We start from the raw sequence: 27,013 nt of genomic DNA, 5'->3' as shown, positions 1-27,013 counted from the left end.
TATTAAATATTTAATTCACCTTTAATTTGATGAGTTAATTTACTGTACCATTTTATCAGTTATTAATGTATAGTTTAAATTAATTTTCATTTATAATATACGTTGAAATATTTTATATAATTATATTTTTAATGATGAACACACTTTTAGTTTTTCCTCTACTTTTACCAGGGGGAGATCTCCACCCTGGTGGCAGAGATCTGCACCTGCGTGTGCACAGGAATTAGAAGTAACGTTACACTTGTAAAACCTGTTGTAAAAGCCAGCATTGCAGTGTTTGATCCCCAAGAATGAAACCCCCTGTGCCTGTCACACACTGCGGTCAGTCAATAACTGCACGCCCTCAGGAATGAACCCCTGTGCTTGTTGCACACTGCAGTCAGTTAATAAGTGCACATCTTCAGAAATCAAACCCACTGTGTTTGTTGCACACTGCAGTCAATAACTGCACACCCTCAGGAATGAACCCCTGTGTCTGTTGCACAGTATAGTCAGTCAATAACTGCACACCCTCAGGAATGAACCCCCAGTGCCTGTTGCACAGTATAGTCAGTCAATAACTGCACGCTCTCAGGAATGAAGCCCCAGTGCCTACTGCACACTGCATTCAGTCAATAACGGCACACCCTCCGGAATGAACCCTTGTGTCTGTTGCACAGTATAGATAGTCAATAACTGCACGCCCTTAGGAATGAACCCCTGTGCCTGTTGCACACTGCAGTCAGTTAATAAGTGCATGCCCTCAGGAATGAAACCCCCTGTGCCTGTTGCACACTGCGGTCAGTCAATAACTGCATGCCCTCAGGAATGAAGCCCCAGTGCCTGTTGCACACTGCAGTCAGTAAATAACTGCACTCCCTCAGGAATGAACCACTGTGGCTGTTGCACAGTATAGTAACTCAATCACTGCACATCTTCAGGAATCAAACCCCCTGTGCTTGTTGGACACTGCGGTGAGTCAATAATGGCACACCCTCAGGAATGAACCCCCAGTGCCTGTTGCACAGTACAGTCCGTCAATAACTGCACATCTTCAGAAATCAAACCCACTGTGTTTGTTGCACACTGCAGTCAATAACTGCACACCCTCAGGAATGAACCCCTGTGTCTGTTGCACAGTATAGTCAGTCAATAACTGCACGCCCTCTGGAATGAACCCCCCAGTGCCTGTTGCACAGTATAGTCCGTTAATACCTGCATGCCCTCAGGAATGAAACCCCCTGTGTCTGTTGCACACTGCGGTCAGTCAATACCTGCATGCCCTCAGGAATGAAGCCCCAGTTACACACTGCAGTAAGTCAATAACTGCACATCCTCAGGAATGAACCCCTGTGCCTGTTGAACAGTATAGTCAGTCAATAACTGCATGCCCCCAGGAATGAAACCCCCTGTGCCTGTTGCACACTGCGGTCAGTCAATAACTGCATGCCCCCAGGAATGAAACCCCCTGTGCCTGTTGCACACTGCGGTCAGTCAATAACTGCATGCCCTCAGGAATGAAACCCCCTGTGCCTGTTGCATACTGCGGTCAGTCAATAACTGCAGGCCCTCGGGAATGAACCTCTGTGTCGGTTGCACAGTATAGTCAGTCAATAACTGCACACCCTCAGGAATTAACCCCCAGTGCCTGTTGCACAGTATAGTCAGTCAATAAATGCACGCCCTTGGGAATGAACCCCCAGTGTCTGTTGCACAGTATAGTCAGTCAATAACTGCACTCTTATTTCTTGTCCTTGATTATCAGCAGTCATCCGTCTGCACATGGGCTGGAAGCTGCGGCAGATGACTGGAGGAGGGGGGGGGGGGGGGGGGGGTTCAAGCGCTTTTGTGATATTCGAGATTTGTTAACTGAATGTTCTTTTTTCATCATTTAGCTCCACCGGCTGAGTGAGGAAGTGGAGGCCTCTGGCAGCAAGTTCACCATCTTTGTGCCAGGAGGCGAGGCAGTGGCCGAGTACTTCAATGCTTCCCACACGGAGACCCTGGTAAGCTCAGCACCATCTACCTTCTGACTTCATTCCTATCAGGTGGGCTTTGCAGCTCTCATCTGCTGGTGGTTGTAGGAGGAAGAGAGCACAAGGGGACATAATGCACCTCATCTCCTCGTGGTTGTAGGAGGAAGAGAGCACAAGGGGACATAATGCAGCTCTCATCTCCTGGTGGTTGTAGGAGGAAGAGAGCACAAGGGGACATAATGCACCTCATCTCCTCGTGGTTGTAGGAGGAAGAGAGCACAAGGGGACATAATGCAGCTCTCATCTCCTGGTGGTTGTAAGAGGAAGAGAGCACAAGGTGACATAATGCAGCTCTCATCTCCTGGTGGTTGTAGGAGGCAGAGGGAACAAGGGGACATAATGCAGCTCTCATCTCCTGGTGGTTGTAGGAGGAAGAGAGCACAAGGGGACATAATGCACCTCATCTCCTCGTGGTTGTAGGAGGAAGAGAGCACAAGGGGACATAATGCAGCTCTCATCTCCTGGTGGTTGTAGGAGGAAGAGAGCACAAGGGGACATAATGCAGCTCTCATCTCCTGGTGGTTGTAGGAGGAAGAGAGCACAAGGGAACATAATGCAGCTCTCATCTCCTGGTGGTTGTAGGAGGAAGAGAGCACAAGTGGACAGAATGCACTGCATCTCCTCGTGGTTGTAGGAGGAAGAGAGCACAAGGGGACATAATGCAGCTCTCATCTCCTGGTGGTTGTAGGAGGAAGAGAGCACAAGGGGACATAATACAGCTCTCATCTCCTGGTGGTTGTAGGGGGAAGGGAGCACAAGGGGACATAATGCACCTCATCTCCTGGGAGTTGTAGAGGGAAGAGAGCACAATGGGACATAATGCAGCTCTCATCTCCTGGTGGTTGTGGGAGGAAGACAGCCCAAGGGGACATAATGCAGCTCTCATCTCCTGGTGGTTGTAGGAGGAAGAGAGCACAAGGGGACATAATACAGCTCTCATCTCCTGGTGGTTGTAGGGGGAAGGGAGCACAAGGGGACATAATGCACCTCATCTCCTGGGAGTTGTAGAGGGAAGAGAGCACAATGGGACATAATGCAGCTCTCATCTCCTGGTGGTTGTGGGAGGAAGACAGCCCAAGGGGACATAATACAGCTCTCATCTCCTGGTGGTTGTAGGGGGAAGGGAGCACAAGGGGACATAATGCACCTCATCTCCTGGGAGTTGTAGAGGGAAGAGAGCACAATGGGACATAATGCAGCTCTCATCTCCTGGTGGTTGTGGGAGGAAGACAGCCCAAGGGGACATAATGCAGCTCTCATCTCCTGGTGATTGTAGGAGGCAGAGGTAACAAGGGGACAGAATGCACCGCATCTCCTCGTGGTTGTAGGAGGAAGAGAGCACAAGGGGGCATAATGCACCTCTCATCTCCTGGTGGTTGTAGGAGGAAGAGGGAACAAGGAGACATAATGCAGCTCTCATCTCCTGGTGGTTGTAGGTGGAAAAGAGCACAAGGGGACATAATGCACCTCTCATCTGCTGGTGGTTGTAGAGGAGAGAGCACATGGGGACATAATGCAGCTCTCATCTGCTGGTGGTTGTAGAGGAGAGAGCACATGGGGACATAATGCAGCTCTCATCTGCTGGTGGTTGTAGGGGAATGTAGGAGGCTGGCCTGGTTTGTAGTGAGTACCAAGGGGTACTTACACTCTGTACCAGGTCCAGGTATCCCTTATTAGTGTAGAAGAGGTGTCTAGCAGCTTAGACTGATAGAAAAGGTAGCTTAGCAGAGCAGCTTAGGCTGAACTAGGAGACATGCAAAGCTTCTACTATACCACTGGTGTCATATGCACAATATCATAAGAAAACACAATACACAGATATACCAAAAATAAAGGTACTTTATTTTTATGACAATATGCCAAAAGTATCTCAGTGAGTACCCTCAGTATGAGGATAGCAAATATACACAAGATATATGTACACAATACCAAAAATATGCAGTAATAGCAATAGAAAGCAATGCAAGCAATGTACAGTCACAATAGATTGCAATGAGAGCACATAGGTATAGGGGCAACACAAACCATATACTCCAAAAGTGGAATGCGAACCACGAATGGACCCCAAACCTATGTGAGGGTCGCTGGGACTGTAAGAAAACAGTGAGGGTTAGAAAAATAGCTCACCCCAAGACCCTGAAAATGTAAAGTGCACCTAAGTTCCCCAGAGAGCACAGAAGTCGTGATAGGGGAATTCTGCAAGGAAGACCAACACCAGCAATGCAACAACGATGGATTTCGAGACGAGAGTACCTGTGGAACAAGGGGACCAAGTCCAAGAGTCACACTCAAGTCGTGAGTGGGCAGATGCCCAGGAAATGCCAGCTGAGGGTGCAAAGAAGCTGCCACTGGATGGTAGAAGCTGTGGATTTTGCAAGAACGAAGAGGACTAGGAACTTCCCCTTTGGAGGATGGATGTCCCACGTCGTAAAGAAGCTTGCAGAGGTGTTTTCACGCAGAAAGACCGCAAACAAGCCTTGCTTAGCTGCAAGGGTCGCGGTTAGGGTTTTTGGATGCTGCTGTGGCCCAGGAGGGACCAGGATGTTGCCAATTGCATGAGGAGACGGGGGGGGCACCCACCAAGACAGGGATCCCTCACAGGAGCAGGCAGCACCCGCAGAAGTGCCGGAACAGGCACTACGAAGAAGAGTGAACCGGAGCTCACCCGAAGTCACAAAAGAAGGTCCCATGACGCCGGAGGACAACTCAGGAGGTCGTGCGCTGCAGGTTAGAGTGTCGGGGACCCAGGCTTAGCTGTGCACAAAGGGAATCCTGGAAGAGTTCACAGGAGCAGCTGCAAATCACGCGGTACCCAGCAATGCAGTCTAGCGTGGTAAGGCAAGGACTTACCTCCACCAAACTTGGACTGAAAAGTCACTGGACTGTGGGAGTCACTTGGATAGAGTTGCTGCGTTCCAGGGACCACACTCGTCGTGCTGAGAGAGGACCGGTGATGCAGTCTTTTTGTGCCTGCAGTTGCAGGGGGAAGATTCCGTCGACCCACAGGAGATTTCTTCGGAGCTTCTAGTGCAGAGAGGAGGCAGACTACCCCCACAGCATGCACCACCAGGAAAGCAGTCGAGAAGGCGGCTGGATCAGCGATACAAGGTTGCAGTAGTCCTCTTTGCTACTTTGTTGCAGTTTTGCAGGCGTCCAGAGCAGTCAGCGGTCGATTCTTTGGCAGAAGGTGAAGAGAGAGATGCAGAGGAACTCTGATGAGCTCTTGCATTCGTTATCTAAAGAATTCCCCAAAGCAGAGACCTTAAATAGCCAGAAAAGGAGGTTTGGCTACTTAGGAAGGAGGATAGGCTAGCAACACAGGTAAGAGCCTATCAGAAGGAGTCTCTGACGTCACCTGCTGGCACTGGCCACTCAGAGCAGTCCAGTGTGCCAGCAGCACCTCTGTTTCCAAGATGGCAGAGGTCTGGAGCACACTGGAGGAACTCTGGGCACCTCCCAGGGGAGGTGCAGGTCAGGGGAGTGGTCACTCCCCTTTCCTTTGTCCAGTTTCGTGCCAGAGCAGGGCTGGGGTATCCCTGAACCGGTGTAGACTGGCTTATGCAGAGATGTGCACCATCTGTGCCCATCAAAGCATTTCCAGAGGCTAGGGGAGGCTACTCCTCCCCAGCCCTGACACCTTTTTCCAAAGGGAGAGGGTGTAACACCCTCTCTCTGAGGAAGTCCTTTGTTCTGCCTTCCTGGGCCAAGCCTGGCTGGACACCAGGAGGGCAGAAACCTGTCTGAGGGGTTGGCAGCAGCAGCAGCAGCTGCAGTGAAACCCCGGGAAAGGTAGTTTGGCAGTACCCGGGTCTGTGCTAGAGACTCGGGGGATCATGGAATTGTCTCCCCAATGCCAGAATGGCATTGGGGTGACAATTCTATGATCTTCGAACATGGCCATGTAACATGTCTAAGTTACCATTGTGACGCTATACATAGGTAGTGACCTATGTATAGTGCACGCGTGTAATGGTGTCCCCGCACTCACAAAGTCCGGGGGATTTGCCCTGAACGATGTGGGGGCACCTTGGCTAGTGTCAGGGTGCCCACACACTAAGTAACTTAGCACCCAACCCTTACCAGGTAAAGGTTAGACATATAGGTGACTTATAAGTTACTTAAGTACAGTGGTAAATGGCTGTGAAATAACGTGGACGTTATTTCACTCAGGCTGCAGTGGCAGGCCTGTGTAAGAATAGTCAGATCTCCCTATGGGTGGCAAAAGAAATGCTGCAGCCCATAGGGATCTCCTGGAATCCCAATACCCTGGGTACCTCAGTACCATATACTAGGGAATTATAAGGGTGTTCCAGTATGCCAATGTGAATTGGTGAAATTGGTCACTAGCCTGTTAGTGACAATTTGGAAAGCAAAGAGAGCATAACCACTGAGGTTCTGGTTAGCAGAGCCTCAGTGAGACAGTTAGGCATCACACAGGGAACACATACATATAGGTCACAACCTTATGAGCACTGGGTGTGAGAAAGTAGCCTCTTTCTAGCCTTGTTACCCCCACTTTTGGCCTGTTTGTGAGTGTATGTCAGGGTATTTTCACTGGCTCACTGGGATCCTGCTAGCCAGGGCCCAGTGCTTATAGTGAAAACCCTATGTTTTCAGTATGTTTGTTATGTGTCACTGGGACCCTGCTAGCCAGGACCCCAGTGCTCATAAGGTTGTGGCCTATATGTATGTGTTCCCTGTGTGATGCCTAACTGTCTCACTGAGGCTCTGCTAACCAGAACCTCAGTGGTTATGCTCTCTCATTTCTTTCAAATTGTCACTAACAGGCTAGTGACCAATTTTACCAATTTACATTGGCTTACTGGAACACCCTTATAATTCCCTAGTATATGGTACTGGGGTACCCAGGGTATTGGGGTTCCAGGAGATCCCTATGGGCTGCAGCATTTCTTTTGCCACCCATAGGGAGCTCTGACAATTCTTACACAGGCCTGCCACTGCAGCCTGAGTGAAATAACATCCACGTTATTTCACAGCCATTTTACACTGCACTTAAGTAACTTATAAGTCACCTATATGTCTAACCTTTACCTGGTAAAGGTTAGGTGCAAAGTTACTTAGTGTGAGGGCACCCTGGCACTAGCCAAGGTGCCCCCACATTGTTCAGGGCCAATTCCCCGGACTTTGTGAGTGCTGGGACACCATTACACGCGTGCACTACATATAGGTCACTACCTATATGTAGCTTCACAATGGTAACTCCGAATATGGCCATGTAACATGTCTATGATCATGGAATTACCCCCTCTATGCCATCCTGGCATAGTTGGCACAATCCCATGATCCCAGTGGTCTGTAGCACAGACCCTGGTACTGCCAAACTGCCTTTCCTGGGGTTTTACTGCAGCTGCTGCCAACCCCTCAGACAGGTTTCTGCCCCCCTGGGGTCAAGCCAGGCTTGTCCCAGGATGGCAGAACAAAGGACTTCCTCTGAGAGAGGGTGTTACACCCTCACCCTTTGGAAAATGGTGTGAAGGCAGGGGAGGAGTAGCCTCCCCCAGCCTCTGGAAATGCTTTCTTGGGCACAGATGTGCCCAATTCTGCATAAGCCAGTCTACACCGGTTCAGGGACCCCTTAGCCCTGCTCTGGCGCGAAACTGGACAAAGGAAAGGGGAGTGACCACTCCCCTGACCTGCACCTCCCCTGGGAGGTGTCCAGAGCTCCTCCAGTGTGCTCCAGACCTCTGCCATCTTGGAAACAGAGGTGCTGCTGGCACACTGGACTGCTCTGAGTGGCCAGTGCCACCAGGTGACGTCAGAGACTCCTTCTGATAGGCTCCTTCAGGTGTTGCTAGCCTATCCTCTCTCCTAGGTAGCCAAACCCTCTTTTCTGGCTATTTAGGGTCTCTGGCCCTCATTCTGACCCTGGCGGTCTTTGACCGCCAGGGCGGAGGACCGCGGGAGCACCGCCGACAAGCCGGCGGTGCTCCAATGGGGATTCCGACCGCGGCGGTAAAGCCGCGGTCGGACCGGCACCACTGGCGGGGTCCCGCCAGTGTACCGCGGCCCCATTGAATCCTCCGCGGCGGCGCAGCTTGCTGCACCGCCGCGGGGATTCTGACCCCCCCTACCGCCATCCAGATCCCGGCGGTCGGACCGCCGAGATCCGGATGGCGGTAGGGGGGGTCGCGGGGCCCCTGGGGGCCCCTGCAGTGCCCATGCCACTGGCATGGGCATTGCAGGGGCCCCCGTAAGAGGGCCCCTACATGTATTTCACTGTCTGCTGCGCAGACAGTGAAATACGCGACGGGTGCAACTGCACCCGTCGCACAGCTTCCACTCCGCCGGCTCGATTCCGAGCCGGCTTCATCGTGGAAGCCTCTTTCCCGCTGGGCTGGCTGGCGGTCTGAAGGAGACCGCCCGCCAGCCCAGCGGGAAAGTCAGAATTACCGCCGCGGTCTTTCGACCGCGGAACGGTAACCTGACGGCGGGACTTTGGCGGGCGGCCTCCGCCGCCCGCCAAGGTCAGAATGAGGGCCTCTGTCTCTGGGGAAACTTTAGATAACGAATGCAAGAGCTCATCAGAGTTCCTCTGCATCTCTCTCTTCACCTTCTGCCAAGGAATCGACTGCTGACCGCGCTGGAAGCCTGCAAAACTGCAACATAGCAAAGACTACTACTGCAACTCTGTAACGCTGATCCTGCCGCCTTCTCGACTGTTTTCCTGGTGGTGCATGCTGTGGGGGTAGTCTGCCTCCTCTCTGCACTAGAAGCTCCGAAGAAATCTCCTGTGGGTCGACGGAATCTTCCCCCTGCAACCGCAGGCACCAAAAAGCTGCATTACCGGTCCCTTGGGTCTCCTCTCAGCACCACGAGCGAGGTCCCTTGAATCCAGCAACTCTGTCCAAGTGACTCCCACAGTCCAGTGACTCTTCAGTCCAAGTTTGGTGGAGGTAAGTCCTTGCCTCCCCACGCCAGACTGCATTGTTGGTAACCGCGACTTTTGCAACTTCTCCGGCCCCTGTGCACTTCCGGCGGAAATCCTTTGTGCACAGCCAAGCCTGGGTCCACGGCACTCTAACCTGCATTGCACGACTTTCTAAGTTGGTCTCCGGCGACGTGGGACTCCTTTGTGTAACTTTGGGTGAGCACCGTTTCATGCATCCTCTTAGTGCCTGTTTCTGGCACTTCTCTGGGAGCTACCTGCTGCTAAGAGGGCTCCTTGTCTTGAACGACATCCCCTTTACCTCCTGGTCCAATTTGCGACCTCCTGGTCCCTCCTGGGCCACAGCAGCATCCAAAAACGCTAACCGCACGATTTGCAGCTAGCAAGGCTTGTTGGCATTCTTTTGGCGGGAAAACACTTCTGCACGACTCTCCGCGGCAAGAGGGATCCGTCCACCAAAGGGGAAGTCTCTAGCCCTTTTCGTTCCTGCAGAAACCTCAGCTTCTTCTGTCCAGTAGAAGCTTCTTTGCACCCACAGCTGGCATTTCCTGGGCATCTGCCCATCTCCGACTTGCTTGTGACTTTTGGACTTGGTCCTCTTGTTCCACAGGTACCCTAGATTGGAAATCCATCGTTGTTGCATTGTTGGATTGTGTCTTTCCTGCATTATTCCTCTATCACGACTCCTTTGTCTTTGGGGGAACTTTAGTGCACTTTGCACTCACTTTTCAGGGTCTTGGGGTGGGCTATTTTTCTAACCCTCACTATTTTCTAATAGTCCCAGCGACCCTCTACAAGATCACATAGGTTTGGGGTCCATTTGTGGTTCGCATTCCACTTTTGGAGTATATGGTTTGTGTTGCCCCTATCCCTATGTGTCTCCATTGCATCCTATTGTAACTATACATGGTTTGCACTGTTTTCTAAGACTATACTGCATATTTTTAGTACTGTGTACATATAACTTGTGTATATTTGCTATCCTCACTCTGAGGGTACACTCTGAGATACTTTGGCATATTGTCATAAAAATAAAGTACCTTTATTTTTAGTATAACTGTGTATTGTGTTTTCTTATGATATTGTGCAAGTGACACTTGTGGTACTGTAGTAGCTTCACACGTCTCCTAGTTCAGCCTAAGCTGCTCTGCTAAGCTACCATTATCTATCAGCCTAAGCTGCTAGACACCCTATACACTAATAAGGGATACCTGGGCCTGGTGCAAGGTGTAAGTACCCCTTGGCACAGGGTAGGCCCCAGAGGAATGAAGTTCACCACTCACCCCTGCACCCAACAACGTCATCAGTGAACTAAGAGGCAAATCGGTCGTCATGGAAACCGGAAACGCAGCCCAGATTCTTATCGTAGAAGTAGCAAAATCTCAGGCTAGTAAAGGGAACATTGGAGGTGATTGCACAGCGCACGTTCCCAACTCAAGGATTTAAAAGTGGGCTCATTTGTGGTAATGAAATAAACGTGAAGTCTGAAGTGAGATATTTGTCCAGGATCACACAGTTTGGACAAGCATTGAAGCCAGTATTGGTTCTAAGTTATCTGGTTTCACAAGTTGAACTCCAGTCACCTGATGGGTAACTCGCCTTTTTCTCCAGTTTACATCAAGGGTCACTGTTTTCACCTTCACTCATGGCTCATGATGAGAAAAATCAATACAGACCCGACTAACGCCCCAATGCGATTATTTTGGGGGTGTAACATCCCACCTGAAGCTGCGCCCCTGACCAGAAGGGGACATGTAACAGCTCTCTGAGGGTGACATGGGGGAGAGCGCAGAGACCTCAGGGTGACATGGGGGAGAGCGCAGAGACCTCAGGGTGACACACTGCAGCTCTCTGAGGGTGACATGGGGTAGAGCGCAGAGACCTCAGGGTGACACACTGCAGCTCTCTGAGGGTGACATGGGGGAAAGCGCAGAGACCTCAGGGTGACACACTGCGGCCCTCATCTGAGGGTGACATGGGGAGAGCGCAGAGACCTCAGGGTGACACACTGCAGCTCTCATCTGATGGTGACATGGGGTAGAGTGTAGAGACCTCAGGGTGACACACTGCAGCTCTCATCTGATGGTGACATGGGGTAGAGTGTAGAGACCTCAGGGTGACACACTGCAGCTCTCATCTGAGAGTGACATGGTGGAGAGCGCAGAGACCTCTGGGTGACTGTAGGAGGCTGGACTGGCTTGTAGTGAGTACCAAGGGGTACTTACACCTTGCACCAGGCCCAGGTATCCCTTATTAGTGTATAGGGTGTCTAGCAGCTTAGGCTGATATATAATGGTAGCTTAGCAGAGCAGCTTAGGCTGAACTAGGAGACGTGTGAAGCTACCACAGTACCACAAGTGTCACTTGCACAATATCATAAGAAAACACAATACACAGTTATACTAAAAATAAAGGTACTTTATTTTTATGACAATATGCCAAAGTATCTCAGAGTGTACCCTCAGTGAGAGGATAGGAAATATACACAAGATATATGTACACAGTACTAAAAATATGCAGTATAGTCTTAGAAAACAGTGCAAACAATGTATAGTTACAATAGGATGCAATTGGGACACATAGGGATAGGGGCAACACAAACCATATACTCCAAAAGTGGAATGCGAACCACGAATGGACCCCAAACCTATGTGACCTTGTAGAGGGTCGCTGGGACTATTAGAAAATAGTGAGAGTTAGAAAAATAGCCCTCCCCAAGATCCTGAAAAGTGAGTGCAAAGTGCACTAAAGTTCCCCCAAAGACAAAGAAGTCGTGATAGAGGAATAATGCAGGAAAGACACAAACCAACAATGCAACAACGATGGATTTCCAATCTAGGGTACCTGTGGAACAAGGGGACCAAGTCCAAAAGTCACAAGCAAGTCGGAGATGGGCAGATGCCCAGGAAATGCCAGCTGTGGGTGCAAAGAAGCTTCTACTGGACAGAAGAAGCTGAGGATTCTGCAGGAACGAAAAGGGCTAGAGACTTCCCCTTTGGTGGATGGATCCCTCTCGCCGTGGAGAATCGTGCAGAAGTGTTTTCCCGCCGAAAGAACGCCAACAAGCCTTGCTAGCTGCAAATCGTGCGGTTAGCGTTTTTGGACACTGCTGTGGCCCAGGAGGGACCAGGAGGTCGCAAATTGGACCAGGAGGTAGAGGGGACGTCGAGCAAGACAAGGAGCCCTCTCAGCAGCAGGTAGCACCCGGAGAAGTGCCAGAAACAGGCACTACAAGGATGCGTGAAACAGTGCTCACCCGAAGGTACACAAAGGAGTCCCACGTCGCCGGAGACCAACTTAGAAAGTCGTGCAATGCAGGTTAGAGTGCCGTGGACCCAGGCTTGGCTGTGCACAAAGGATTTCCGCCGGAAGTGCACAGGGGCCGGAGAAGTTGCAAAAGTCGCGGTTACCAACAATGCAGTCTGGCGTGGGGAGGCAAGGACTTACCTCCACCAAACTTGGACTGAAGAGTCACTGGACTGTGGGAGTCACTTGGACAGAGTTGCTGGATTCAAGGGACCTCGCTCGTGGTGCTGAGAGGAGACCCAAGGGACCGGTAATGCAGCTTTTTGGTGCCTGCGGTTGCAGGGGGAAGATTCCGTCGACCCACAGGAGATTTCTTCGGAGCTTCTAGTGCAGAGAGGAGGCAGACTACCCCCACAGCATGCACCACCAGGAAAACAGTCGAGAAGGCGGCAGGATCAGCGTTACAGAGTTGCAGTAGTAGTCTTTGCTATGTTGCAGTTTTGCAGGCTTCCAGCGCGGTCAGCAGTCGATTCCTTGGCAGAAGGTGAAGAGAGAGATGCAGAGGAACTCTGATGAGCTCTTGCATTCGTTATCTAAAGTTTCCCCAGAGACAGAGACCCTAAATAGTCAGAAAAGAGGGTTTGGCTACCTAGGAGAGAGGATAGGCTACTAACACCTGAAGGAGCCTATCAGAAGGAGTCTCTGACGTCACCTGGTGGCACTGGCCACTCAGAGCAGTCCAGTTTGCCAGCAGCACCTCTGTTTCCAAGATGGCAGAGGTCTGGAGCACACTGGAGGAGCTCTGGACACCTCCCAGGGGAGGTGCAGGTCAGGGGAGTGGTCACTCCCCTTTCCTTTGTCCAGTTTCGTGCCAGAGCAGGGCTAAGGGGTCCCTAAACCGGTGTAGACTGGCTTATGCAGAATTGGGCACATCTGTGCCCAAGAAAGCATTTCCAGAGGCTGGGGGAGGCTACCCCTCCCCTGCCTTCACACCATTTTCCAAAGGGAGAGGGTGTAACACCCTCTCTCAGAGGAAGTCCTTTGATCTGCCATCCTGGGACAAGCCTGGCTTGACCCCAGGGGGGCAGAAACCTGTCTGAGGGGTTGGCAGCAGCAGCAGCTGCAGTGAAACCCCAGGAAAGGCAGTTTGGCAGTACCAGGGTCTGTGCTACAGACCACTGGGACCATGGAATTGTGCCAACAATGGCAGGATGGCATAGAGGGGGCAATTCCATGATCTTAGACATGTTACATGGCCATATTCGGAGTTACCATTGTGAAGCTACATATAGGTAGTGACCTATATGTAGTACACGCGTGTAATGGTGTCCCCGCACTCACAAAGTTCAGGGAATTGGCCCTGAACAATGTGGGGGCACCTTGGCTAGTGCCAGGGTGCCCTCACACTAAGTAACTTTGCACCTAACCTTTACTAGGTAAAAGTTAGACATATAGGTGACTTATAAGCTACTTAAGTGCAGTGTAAAATGGCTGTGAAATAACGTGGACGTTATTTCACTCAGGCTGCAGTGGCAGGCCTGTGTAAGAATTGTCAGAGCTCCCTATGGGTGGCAAAAGAAATGCTGCAGCCCATAGGGATCTCCTGGAACCCCAATACCCTGGGTACCTCAGTACCATATACTAGGGAATTATAAGGGTGTTCCAGTAGCCAATGAAAATTGGTAAAATTGGTCACTAGCCTGTTAGTGACAATTTGAAAGAAATGAGAGAGCATAACCACTGAGGTTCTGATTAGCAGAGCCTCAGTGAGACAGTTAGTCACTACACAGGTAACACATTCAGGCACACTTCTGAGCACTGGGGCCCTGGAGAACAGGGTCCCAGTGACACATACAACTAAAACAACATATATACAGTGAAAAATGGGGGTAACATGCCAGGCAAGATGTTACTTTCCTACACAACCCTCCCCCCCCCCCCAAACGACGGACAATAAGACTAGCCATGACCTGATGAGTCTTCATTGTCTAAGTGGAAATATCTGGAGAGTCCATCTGCATTGGAGTGGCTACTCCCAGGTCTATGTTCCACTGTATAGTCCATTCCCTGTAGGGATATGGACCACCTCAACAATTTAGGATTTTCACCTTTCATTTGTTTTAGCCAAAGTAGAGGTTTGTGGTCTGTCTGAACAATGAAGTGAGTGCCAAACAGGTATGGTCTCAACTTCTTCAGTGCCCAGACCACAGCAAAGGCCTCCCTCTCAATGGCAGACCAACGCTTTTCTCTAGGGGTCAACCTCCTACTAATAAAAGCAACAGGTTGATCCTGGCCCTCAGAATTAAGTTGTGATAGGACTGCCCCTACTCCTAATTCAGATGCATCAGTTTGGACATAGAATTTTTTAGAGTAACAAGGGCTTTTCAGGACAGGTGCAGAGCACATGGCCTGCTTCAGCTCCTCAAAAGCTTTCTGACAGTTTGCTGTCCATAATAACTTTATAGGCATTTTCTTTGAAGTGAGGTCATTAAGAGGGGCTGCAATGGAGCCATAGTTCTTAATGAACCTCCTGTAATACCCAGTGAGGCCTAAAAAGGCTCTCACCTGAGTCTGAGTAGTAGGGGGAACCCAATCAATAATTGTTTGGATTTCCCCCTGAAGTGGTGCAATCTGTTCCCCACCAACAACGTGTCCCAGATAAACCACCTTACCCTGCCCTATCTGGCACTTTGAAGCCTTAATAGTGAGGCCTGCCTTTTGCAGGGCCTCCAAAACTTTACATAGGTGGACCAGGTGATCATCCCAGCTGGAGCTAAAGACAGCTATATCGTCCAAATATGCTGCACTGAAAGCTTCCAGCCCTTGCAGGACTGTGTTCACCAACCTCTGAAAAGTGGCAGGTGCATTCTTCAATCCAAAAGGCATTACAGTGAACTGGTAATGTCCTCCAATGGTTGAAAATGCAGTCTTAGGTTTAGCATCTTCTGATAATTTGATCTGCCAATACCCTGCAGTCAAATCAAAAGTACTTAGATACTTGGCAGATGCCAGTGTATCTATGAGCTCATCTGCCCTGGGTATAGGGTGAGCATCAGTTTTGGTTACAAGGTTGAGACCTCTATAGTCTACACAAAACCGCATTTCCTTCTTTCCATCTTTGGAATGGGGTTTTGGTACAAGTACCACAGGAGAAGCCCATGGACTTTCAGAGTGCTCAACCACTCCTAGTTCTAACATTTTCTGCACCTCTTGCTTTATGCAGTCCCTGACATGGTCAGGCTGCCTATAGATCTTACGTTTGACAGGCAAGCTGTCTCCAGTATCTATAGTGTGCTCACACCAAGAAGTGGTACCTGGCACAGTAGAGAAGAGTTCAGAGAATTGATCTAGGAGATTTATGCAATGGTCTTTCTGCTCAGCAGTAAGACAATCAGCCAAAACTACACCTTCCACTAGAGCATCTTGTTCTGTGGAAGAGAAGAGATCAGGAAGAGGATCACTGTCTTCTTCCTGTCCCTCATCAGTTGCCATGAGCAGGGTGAGATCAGCCCTGTCATAGTAGGGTTTCAGGCGGTTGACATGGAGCACCCTAAGGGGACTCCTGACAGTGCCTAAGTCAACTAAATAAGTGACTTCACCCTTTTTCTCAACAATTGTGTGGGGTCCACTCCATTTATCTTGGAGAGCTCTTGGGGCCACAGGCTCCAAGACCCACACTTTCTGCCCTGGTTGGTACTGAACCAAAACAGCCTTCTGATCATGCCATTGCTTCTGGAGCTCTTGGCTGGCCTGAAGGTTCTTACTGGCCTTTTTCATATACTCAGCCATCCTTGATCTGAGGCCAAGTACATAATCCACAATATTCTGCTTAGGAGCTTTTAAAGGTTGTTCCCAACCCTCCTTTACAAGTGTTAGTGGACCCCTAACAGGGTGTCCAAAAAGAAGTTCAAAGGGGCTAAAGCCCACTCCTTTCTGGGGTACCTCCCTGTAGGCAAAAAGGAGGCATGGTAACAGGATATCCCATCTCCTGCGGAGTTTTTCAGGGAGACCCATAATCATGCCTTTGAGAGTTCTATTAAATCTCTCCACCAGTCCATTTGTTTGTGGATGATAGGGTGTAGTGAACTTGTATGTCACACCACACTCCTTCCACATGGCCTTTAAGTATGCAGACATGAAATTGCTTCCCCTGTCTGATACTACTTCCTTTGGGAAGCCCACCCTGGAAAATATTCCCAGGAGGGCCTTTGCCACTGCAGAAGCTGTAGTGGTCCTTAAAGGAATAGCTTCAGGGTATCTTGTGGCATGGTCCACTACCACCAAGATAAATCTATTGCCTGAAGCAGTAGGAGAGTCAAGGGGGCCAACTATGTCAACCCCTACCCTTTCAAAGGGAACCCCAACCACAGGCAGTGGAATAAGGGGTGCCACCTGTCTTGCCACTGGCTTGACAGGTTTCACAGGACTTACAAAATTCCTTTGTGTCCTCAGACATCCTAGGCCAATGAAACAAGGGAACAAGTCTGTCCCAAGTTTTCATTTGTCCCAGATGTCCTGCTAGGGGAATGTCGTGAGCAAGAGTTAGGAGGAACTTTCTGTACTCCTGAGGGATCACTAATCTCCTGGCAGCTCCAGGTTTAGGATCCCTTGCCTCAGTATACAAGAGATTGTCCTCCCAGTAAACTCTGTGAGAGTCACTGATATCCCCATTAGCCTGTTTGACAGCTTGCTGTCTCAGACCCTCTAATGTGGGACAGGTTTGCTGTGCCACACTCAGCTCCTCTCTGGCAGGCCCCCCTTCACCCAAAAGCTCAGCAGTGTCTGCTTCCAGCTCCTCTGGTGTAGGTTCTGCACAGGGAGGGAATTCTTCTTCCTCAGAAGTAGAATCCACTGTAGAGGGAGGGATAGTAGGAAGTGGTTTGCTTCTACTAGCCCTAGCTTTAGGGAGCACTTGGTCCATTGTTCCAGGATCCAAGCTTCCCTGTCCTTTTTGCTTTTTGGCCTGAGCCCTGGTTAAAGCAAAAATGTGCCCTGGGATGCCCAGCATTGCTGCATGGGCCTCCAACTCCACATCTGACCAAGCTGATGTCTCCAAATCATTTCCTAGTAGACAGTCTACAGGTAAATCTGTGGCTACCACAACTTTCTTTGGACCAGTAACCCCCCCCCTCCCCAGTTGAGATTTACAACCGCCATGGGGTGGCTAAGTGTGTTGTTGTGAGCATCGGTTACTTGGTACTGGTGACCAAGTAGGTGTTGTTCAGGGTGGACCAGTTTCTCTATGACCATAGTCACACTGGCCCCAGTGTCCCTGTAGGCCTGAACCTCAACACCATTTATTAGGGGTAGCTGCTTGTACTTATCCATATTAAGGGGACAAGCAACTAAGGTGGCTAAATCAATAGCCCCCTCAGAGACTAACACAGCCTCTGTGGTCTCCCTAACAAGACCAACCCCAACTAAGTTACCAATAGTGAGCCCAGCTACTCCCTTGGATTGGCTATTAGTAGGTTTGCTCCCACCACCACTGCTATTAGTATTGACACTAGGTGTAGCAGTAGGGGTTGTAGTGGTAGGAGGCTTGGTGCTTTTCTTTGGACAACTGGGATCTGTTGTCCAATGGCCTTTTATTTTACATAAATAGCACCATGGTTTCTTTTCTTTGTTTTGATTAAAGGAGGATTTGGGCCCACCACCCCCACCAGAGTGTTTTTGTGGGCCTGATGAAGACTCATTTTTAGATTTGTCCCCACCCTTGTCAGAAGACTTACCATCCTTCTTTTTGTTGCCATCTTTGTCACCCCCTGTATGAACTTTTCTGTTCACCCTTGTTCTGACCCATTTGTCTGCCTTCTTTCCCAATTCTTGGGGAGAGGTCAGATCAGAGTCCACCAAGTACTGGTGCAACAAATCAGACACACAATTATTAAGAATATGCTCTCTCAGGATCAAGTTATACAGGCTTTCAAAATCAGTAACTTTACTGCCTTGTAACCACCCCTCCAAGGCCTTCACTGAATGGTCAATGAAATCAACCCAGTCTTGTGAAGACTCCTTTTTGGTTTCTGTAGGAAAGTACCATCTTGCCTGGCATGTTACCCCCATTTTTCACTGTATATATGTTGTTTTAGTTGTATGTGTCACTGGGACCCTGGTAACCCAGGGCCCCAGTGCTCATAAGTGTGCCTGAATGTGTTACCTGTGTAGTGACTAACTGTCTCACTGAGGCTCTGCTAATCAGAACCTCTGTGGTTATGCTCTCTCATTTCTTTCGAAATTGTCACTGACAGGCTAGTGACCATTTTTACCAATTTACATTGGCTTACTGGAACACCCTTATAATTCCCTAGTATATGGTACTGAGGTACCCAGGGTATTGGGGTTCCAGGAGATCCCTATGGGCTGCAGCATTTCTTTTGCCACCCATAGGGAGCTCTGACAATTCTTACACAGGCCTGCCACTGCAGCCTGAGTGAAATAACGTCCACGTTATTTCACAGCCATTTTACACTGCACTTAAGTAACTTATAAGTCACCTATATGTCTAACCTTTACCTGGTAAAGGTTAGGTGCAAAGTTACTTAGTGTGAGGGCACCCTGGCACTAGCCAAGGTGCCCCCACATTGTTCAGAGCCAATTCACTGAACTTTGTGAGTGCGGGGACACCATTACACGCGTGCACTACATATAGGTCACTACCTATATGTAGCTTCACCATGGTAACTCCGAATATGGCCATGTAACATGTCTATGATCATGGAATTGCCCCCTCTATGCCATCCTGGCATTGTTGGTACAATTCCATGATCCCAGTGGTCTGTAGCACAGACCCTGGTACTGCCAGACTGCCCTTCCTGGGGTTTCACTGCAGCTGCTGCTGCTGCCAACCCCTCAGACAGGCAGCTGCCCTCCTGGGGTCCAGCCAGGCCTGGCCCAGGATGGCAGAACAAAGAACTTCCTCTGAGAGAGGGTGTGACACCCTCTCCCTTTGGAAAATGGTGTGAAGGCAGGGGAGGAGTAGCATCCCCCAGCCTCTGGAAATGCTTCGTTGGGCACAGATGTGCCCAATTCTGCATAAGCCAGTCTACACCGGTTCAGGGACCCCTTAGCCCCTGCTCTGGCGCGAAACTGGACAAAGGAAAGGGGAGTGACCACTCCCCTGACCTGCACCTCCCCTGGGAGGTGTCCAGAGCTCCTCCAGTGTGCTCCAGACCTCTGCCATCTTGGAAACAGAGGTGCTGCTGGCACACTGGACTGCTCTGAGTGGCCAGTGCCATCAGGTGACGTCAGAGACTCCTGCTGATAGGCTCCTTCAGGTGTTAGTAGCCTTTCCTCTCTCCTAGGTAGCCAAACCCTCTTTTCTGGCTATTTAGGGACTCTGTCTCTGGGGAAACTTTAGATAACGAATGCACGAGCTCAGCCGAGTTCCTCTGCATCTCTCTCTTCACCTTCTGATAAGGAATCGACCGCTGACCGCGCTGGAAGCCTGCAAACCTGCAACATAGTAGCAAAGACGACTACTGCAACTCTGTAACGCTGATCCTGCCGCCTTCTCGACTGTTTTCCTGCTTGTGCATGCTGTGGGGGTAGCCTGCCTCCTCTTTGCACCAGAAGCTCCGAAGAAATCTCCTGTGGGTCGACGGAATCTTCCCCCTGCAACCGCAGGCACCAAAAAGCTGCATTACCGGTCCATTGGGTCTCCTCTCAGCACGACGAGCGAGGTCCCTCGAATCCAGCGACTCTGTCCAAGTGACCCCCACAGTCCAGTGACTCTTCAGCCCAAGTTTGGTGGAGGTAAGTCCTTGCCTCACCTCGCTGGGCTGCATTGCTGGGAACCGCGACTTTGCAGCTACTCCGGCCCCTGTGCACTTCCGGCGGAAATCCTTCGTGCACAGCCAAGCCTGGGTCCACGGCACTCTAACCTGCATTGCACGACTTTCTAAGTTGGTCTCCGGCGACGTGGGACTCCTTTGTGCAACTTCGGCGAGCACCGTTTCACGCATCCTCGTAGTGCCTGTTTCTGGCACTTCTCCGGGTGCTACCTGCTTCAGTGAGGGCTCTTTGTCTTGCTCGACGTCCCCTCTCTCTGCAGGTCCAATTTGCGACCTCCTGGTCCCTCCTGGGCCCCAGCAGCGTCCAAAAAAACGCCAAATGCACGATTTGCGTGTAGCAAGGCTTGTTGGCGTCCTTCCGGCGGGAAAACACTTCTGCACGACTCTCCAAGGCGAGAGGGATCCGTCCACCAAAGGGGAAGTCTCTAGCCCTTTTCGTTCCTGCAGAAACCTCAGCTTCTTCTGTCCAGTCGAAGCTTCTTTGCACCCGCAGCTGGCATTTCCTGGGCATCTGCCCATCTCCGACTTGCTTGTGACTTTTGGACTTGGTCCCCTTGTTCCACAGGTACCCTAGATTGGAAATCCACAGTTGTTGCATTGCTGGTTTGTGTCTTTCCTGCATTATTCCTCTAACACGACTATTTTGTCCTTAGGGGAACTTTGGTGCACTTTGCACTCACTTTTCAGGGTCTTGGGGAGGGTTATTTTTCTAACTCTCACTATTTTCTAATAGTCCCAGCGACCCTCTACAAGGTCACATAGGTTTGGGGTCCATTCGTGGTTTGCATTCCACTTTTGGAGTATATGGGTTATGTTGCCCCTATCCCTATGTTTCCCCATTGCATCCTATTGTAACTATACATTGTTTGCACTGTTTTCTAAGACTATACTGCATATTTTTGCTATTGTGTATATATATCTTGTGTATATTTCCTATCCTCTCACTGAGGGTACACTCTAAGATACTTTGGCATATTGTCATAAAAATAAAGTACCTTTATTTGTAGTATAACTGTGTATTGTGTTTTCTTATGATATTGTGCATATGACACTAAGTGGTACTGTAGTAGCTTCACACGTCTCCTAGTTCAGCCTAAGCTGCTCTGCTAAGCTACCATTATCTATCAGCCTAAGCTGCTAGACACCCTATACACTAATAAGGGATAACTGGGCCTGGTGCAAGGTGCAAGTACCCCTTGGTACTCACTACAAACCAGTCCAGCCTCCTACAGTTTCTCTGAACTTTATCCTGTATTGTTCAGTGGTTAAGCCATAACCATCCAGGAGTGCATTCTTAAGAACTGTAAAATTATTGGCATCACTTTCTTTCACAGTAAGGAGCCTATCCCTACCTTTTCCACTAAATGATAGCCATAGGATAGCAGCCCACTGCCTTTGAGGGACATCCTGTACAACACAGGCCCTCTCAAGTGCAGCAAACCACTTGTTAATGTCATCCCCCTCCTTATAAGGGGGAACTATCTTGTGCAGATTCCTGGAATCATGCTCTTTTACAGGATGACTATGGGGAATACTGCTGCTGCCACCATGGGTATCTAAACCCAACTTCTGTCTTTCCTTCTCTAGTTCAAAAGACTGTCTATCCAAATCCAGCTGTTGCTTTTTAAGCTTCAGTCTGGTTTGTTCCACTCTCAACTTGTTGAGTTCCCTTTCTAATATTCTGTCATCAGGGTTGGTGGGAGGGACCTTCTTAGACACAGAGGTATGATTGGAATGAACAGAAGGAGACCTGTCCCTTACAGAAGCCACCCTAACAGCTTGGCTGACAGTGTAATGTGAGAGCACATCATCTGTATGATGTGACTCCACCTCAGTACCAACTATGCTAGACTGTCTAGTAATGGGCAGGCTAAGAAGTTTCTTTCCTGAATCTTTTCCTGGGGGAGTCCCTGGATCAGATTGGGAACCATTTGCTACTTTTTCAACAGATGTGGCCCCTTTGGCCTTATCTTGTTCTCTAAGCATATTAAGCAACAATTCCAAGGAAGGATTCTTCCCTACACTCAAACCTCTCTCTATGCAGAGACTCCTTGCTCCTTTCCAGCTAAGGTGATCATATGGAAGTTTGGACAGATCAACATTTTGGCCTGTGCCAGACATTTTTAGAGAGAGTTAAAGTGATAGAAAAAGAGAAAAAAGTTTTCAGAACTTTTTAGAAAGACAGAAAAAAACTTTTTAAACTTTTAAGAACTTTTTGAAAGTTTAGAAGTACTTTTCAGCACTTTAGAAAACAGTGAAAAGAGGAAATGCAAAGCTTTTTAGCTATGTGTACACACACTGACCTTGTTTTGTATATTTTTCTCTTATGAAAAGTACAATGGCAAGAGTGGTAAGTAGTCTCAAAGCACTTATCCCACCGCTGCACAACCAATGTAGGAGGCTGGACTGGCTTGTAGTGAGTACCAAGGGGTACTTACACCTTGCACCAGGCCCAGGTATCCCTTATTAGTGTATAGGGTGTCTAGCAGCTTAGGCTGATAGATAATGGTAGCTTAGCAGAGCAGCTTAGGCTGAACTAGGAGACGTGTGAAGCTACCACAGTACCACAAGTGTCACTTGCACAATATCATAAGAAAACACAATACACAGTTATACTAAAAATAAAGGTACTTTATTTTTATGACAATATGCCAAAGTATCTCAGAGTGTACCCTCAGTGAGAGGATAGGAAATATACACAAGATATATGTACACAGTACTAAAAATATGCAGTATAGTCTTAGAAAACAGTGGAAACAATGTATAGTTACAATAGGATGCAATGGGGAAACATAGGGATAGGGGCAACACAAACCATATACTCCAAAAGTGGAATGCGAACCACGAATGGACCCCAAACCTATGTGACCTTGTAGAGGGTCGCTGGGACTATTAGAAAATAGTGAGAGTTAGAAAAATAGCCCTCCCCAAGACCCTGAAAAGTGAGTGCAAAGTGCACTAAAGTTCCCCTAAGGACAAAGAAGTCGTGTTAGAGGAATAATGCAGGAAAGACACAAACCAACAATGCAACAACAATGGATTTCCAATCTAGGGTACCTGTGGAACAAGGGGACCAAGTCCAAAAGTCACAAGCAAGTCGGAGATGGGCAGATGCCCAGGAAATGCCAGCTGCGGGTGCAAAGAAGCTTCTACTGGACAGAAGAAGCTGCGGTTTCTGCAGGAACGCAAAGGGCTAGAGACTTTCCCTTTGGAGGGCGGATCCCTCTCGCCTTGTAGAGTCGTGCAGAAGTGATTTCCCGCCGAAAGAACGCCAACAAGCCTTGCTAGCTGCAAATCGTGCGGTTAGCGTTTTTGGACGCTGCTGTGGCCCAGGAGGGACCAGGAGGTCACAAATTGGACCAGGAGGTAGAGGGGACGTCGAGCAAGACACGGAGTCTTCTCAGCAGCAGGTAGCACCCGGAGAAGTGCCAGAAACAGGCAATACGAGGATGCATGAAACGGTGCTCACCCGAAGTTACACAAAGGAGTCCCACGTCGCCGGAGACCAACTTAGAAAGTCGTGCAATGCAGGTTAGAGTGCCGTGGACCCAGGCTTGGCTGTGCACAAAGGATTTCCACCGGAAGTGCACAGGGGCCGGAGAAGTTGCAAAAGTCGCGGTTACCAACAATGTAGTCTGGCGTGGGGAGGCAAGGACTTACCTCCACCAAACTTGGACTGAAGAGTCACTGGACTGTGGGAGTCACTTGGAGGAGCCTATCACAAGGAGTCTCTGACGTCACCTGGTGGCACTGGCCACTCAGAGCAGTCCAGTGTGCCAGCAGCACCTCTGTTTCCAAGATGGCAGAGGTCTGGAGCACACTGGAGGAGCTCTGGACACCTCCCAGGGGAGGTGCAGGTCAGGGGAGTGGTCACTCCCCTTTCCTTTGTCCAGTTTCGCGCCAGAGCAGGGCTAAGGGGTCCCCTGAACCGGTGTAGACTGGCTTATGCAGAATTGGGCACCTCTGTGCCCAACAAAGCATTTCCAGAGGCTGGGGGAGGCTACTCCTCCCCTGCCTTCACACCATTTTCCAAAGGGAGAGGGTGTCACACCCTCTCTCAGAGGAAGTTCTTTGTTCTGCCATCCTGGGCCAGGCCTGGCTGGCCCCCAGGAGGGCAGATGCCTGTCTGAGGGGTTGGCAGCAGCAGCAGCTGCAGTGAAACCCCAGGAAGGGCAGTTTGGCAGTATCAGGGTCTGTGCTACAGACCACTGGGATCATGGGATTGTGCCAACTATGCCAGGATGGCATAGAGGGGGCAATTCCATGATCATAGACATGTTACATGGCCATATTCGGAGTTACCATTGTGAAGCTACATATAGGTAGTGACCTATATGTAGTGCACGCGTGTAATGGTGTCCCCGCACTCACAAAGTTCAGGGAATTGGCTCTGAACAATGTGGGGGCACCTTGGCTAGTGCCAGGGTGCCCTTACACTAAGTAACTTTGCACCTAACCTTTACCAGGTAAAGGTTAGACATATAGGTGACTTATAAGTTACTTAAGTGCAGTGTAAAATGGCTGTGAAATAACGTGGACGTTATTTCACTCAGGCTGCAGTGGCAGGCCTGTGTAAGAATTGTCAGAGCTCCCTATGGGTGGCAAAAGAAATGCTGCAGCCCATAGGGATCTCCTGGAACCCCAATACCCTGGGTACCTCAGTACCATATACTAGGGAATTATAAGGGTGTTCCAGTAAGCCAATGTAAATTGGTAAAAATGGTCACTAGCCTGTTAGTGACAATTTGGAAAGAAATGAGAGAGCATAACCACTGAGGTTCTGATTAGCAGAGCCTCAGTGAGACAGTTAGTCACTACACAGGTAACACATTCAGGCACACTTATGAGCACTGGGGCCCTGGGTTACATGGGTCCCAGTGACACATACAACTAAAACAACATATATACAGTGAAAAATGGGGGTAACATGCCAGGCAAGATGGTACTTTCCTACACAACCCCCCCCCCCCCAAACGAAGGACAATAAGACTAGCCATGACCTGATGAGTCTTCATTGTCTAAGTGGAAATATCTGGAGAGTCCATCTGCATTGGAGTGGCTACTCCCAGGTCTATGTTCCACTGTATAGTCCATTCCCTGTAGGGATATGGACCACCTCAACAATTTAGGATTTTCACCTTTCATTTGTTTTAGCCAAAGTAGAGGTTTGTGGTCTGTCTGAACAATGAAGTGAGTGCCAAACAGGTATGGCCTCAACTTCTTCAGAGCCCAGACCACAGCAAAGGCCTCCCTCTCAATGGCAGACCAACGCTTTTCTCTAGGGGTCAACCTCCTACTAATAAAAGCAACAGGTTGATCCAGGCCCTCAGAATTAAGTTGTGATAGGACTGCCCCTACTCCTAATTCAGATGCATCAGTTTGGACATAGAATTTTTTAGAGTAACAAGGGCTTTTCAGGACAGGTGCAGAGCACATGGCTTGCTTCAGCTCCTCAAAAGCTTTCTGACAGTTTGCTGTCCATAATACCTTTTTAGGCATTTTTTTGGAAGTGAGGTCATTAAGAGGGGCTGCAATGGAGCCATAGTTCTTAATGAACCTCCTGTAATACCCAGTGAGGCCTAGGAAGGCTCTCGCCTGAGTCTGTGTGGTAGGGGGAACCCAATCAATAATTGTTTGGATTTTCCCCTGAAGTGGTGCAATCTGTTCCCCACCAACAAGGTGTCCCAGATAAACCACCTTACCCTGCCCTATCTGGCACTTTGAAGCCTTGATAGTGAGGCCTGCCTTTTGCAGGGCCTCCAAAACTTTCCATAGGTGGACCAGGTGATCATCCCAGCTGGAGCTAAAGACAGCTATATCGTCCAAATATGCTGCACTGAAAGCTTCCAGCCCTTGCAGGACTGTGTTCACCAACCTCTGAAAAGTGGCAGGTGCATTTTTCAAACCAAAAGGCATTACAGTAAACTGGTAATGTCCTTCAATGGTTGAAAATGCAGTCTTAGGTTTAGCATCTTCTGACAATTTGATCTGCCAATACCCTGCAATCAAGTCAAAAGTGCTTAGATACTTGGCAGATGCCAGTGTATCTATGAGCTCATCTGCCCTGGGTATAGGGTGAGCATCAGTTTTGGTTACCAAGTTGAGACCTCTATAGTCTACACAAAACCGCATTTCCTTCTTTCCATCTTTGGAATGGGGTTTTGGTACCAGTACCACAGGAGAAGCCCATGGACTGTCAGAGTGCTCAACCACTCCTAGTTCTAACATTTTCTGGACCTCTTGCTTTATGCAGTCCCTGACATGGTCAGGCTGCCTATAGATCTTACTTTTGACAGGTAAACTGTCTCCAGTATCTATAGTGTGCTCACACCAAGAAGTGGTACCTGGCACAGTAGAGAAGAGTTCAGAGAATTGATCTAGGAGGTTTATGCAATTGTCTTTCTGCTCAGCAGTAAGACAATCAGCCAAAACTACACCTTCCACCAGAGCATCTTGTTCTGTGGAAGAGAAGAGATCAGGTAGAGGATCACTGTCTTCTTCCTGTCCCTCATCTGTTGCCATGAGCAGGGTGAGATCAGCCCTGTGTAGGAAAGTACCATCTTGCCTGGCATGTTACCCCCATTTTTCACTGTATATATGTTGTTTTAGTTGTATGTGTCACTGGGACCCTGGTAACCCAGGGCCCCAGTGCTCATAAGTGTGCCTGAATGTGTTACCTGTGTAGTGACTAACTGTCTCACTGAGGCTCTGCTAATCAGAACCTCAGTGGTTATGCTCTCTCATTTCTTTCCAAATTGTCACTAACAGGCTAGTGACCATTTTTACCAATTTACATTGGCTTACTGGAACACCCTTATAATTCCCTAGTATATGGTACTGAGGTACCCAGGGTATTGGGGTTCCAGGAGATCCCTATGGGCTGCAGCATTTCTTTTGCCACCCATAGGGAGCTCTGACAATTCTTACACAGGCCTGCCACTGCAGCCTGAGTGAAATAACGTCCACGTTATTTCACAGCCATTTTACACTGCACTTAAGTAACTTATAAGTCACCTATATGTCTAACCTTTACCTGGTAAAGGTTAGGTGCA

General features: G+C 49.3%; 1 protein-coding gene across 2 annotated transcripts in view; it reads left to right on the top strand.

The window, feature by feature from the left end:
- The window catches only part of STAB1 (stabilin 1), an 829,863-nt gene that overhangs the window by 401,598 nt on the left and 401,252 nt on the right, over window positions 1-27,013 (top strand). For both annotated transcript variants that reach the window (XM_069206091.1, XM_069206090.1), the window contains exon 34: window positions 1,875-1,985. In XM_069206091.1, coding sequence (XP_069062192.1) covers window positions 1,875-1,985 — 111 coding nt within the window. The remainder of the gene's footprint in view (window positions 1-1,874; window positions 1,986-27,013) is intronic.

The sequence above is a fragment of the Pleurodeles waltl genome, chromosome 9 (assembly GCF_031143425.1).
Source record: "Pleurodeles waltl isolate 20211129_DDA chromosome 9, aPleWal1.hap1.20221129, whole genome shotgun sequence".
Lineage (NCBI taxonomy): Eukaryota > Metazoa > Chordata > Amphibia > Caudata > Salamandridae > Pleurodeles > Pleurodeles waltl.
This window is presented reverse-complemented; position numbering and strand designations above follow the sequence as displayed.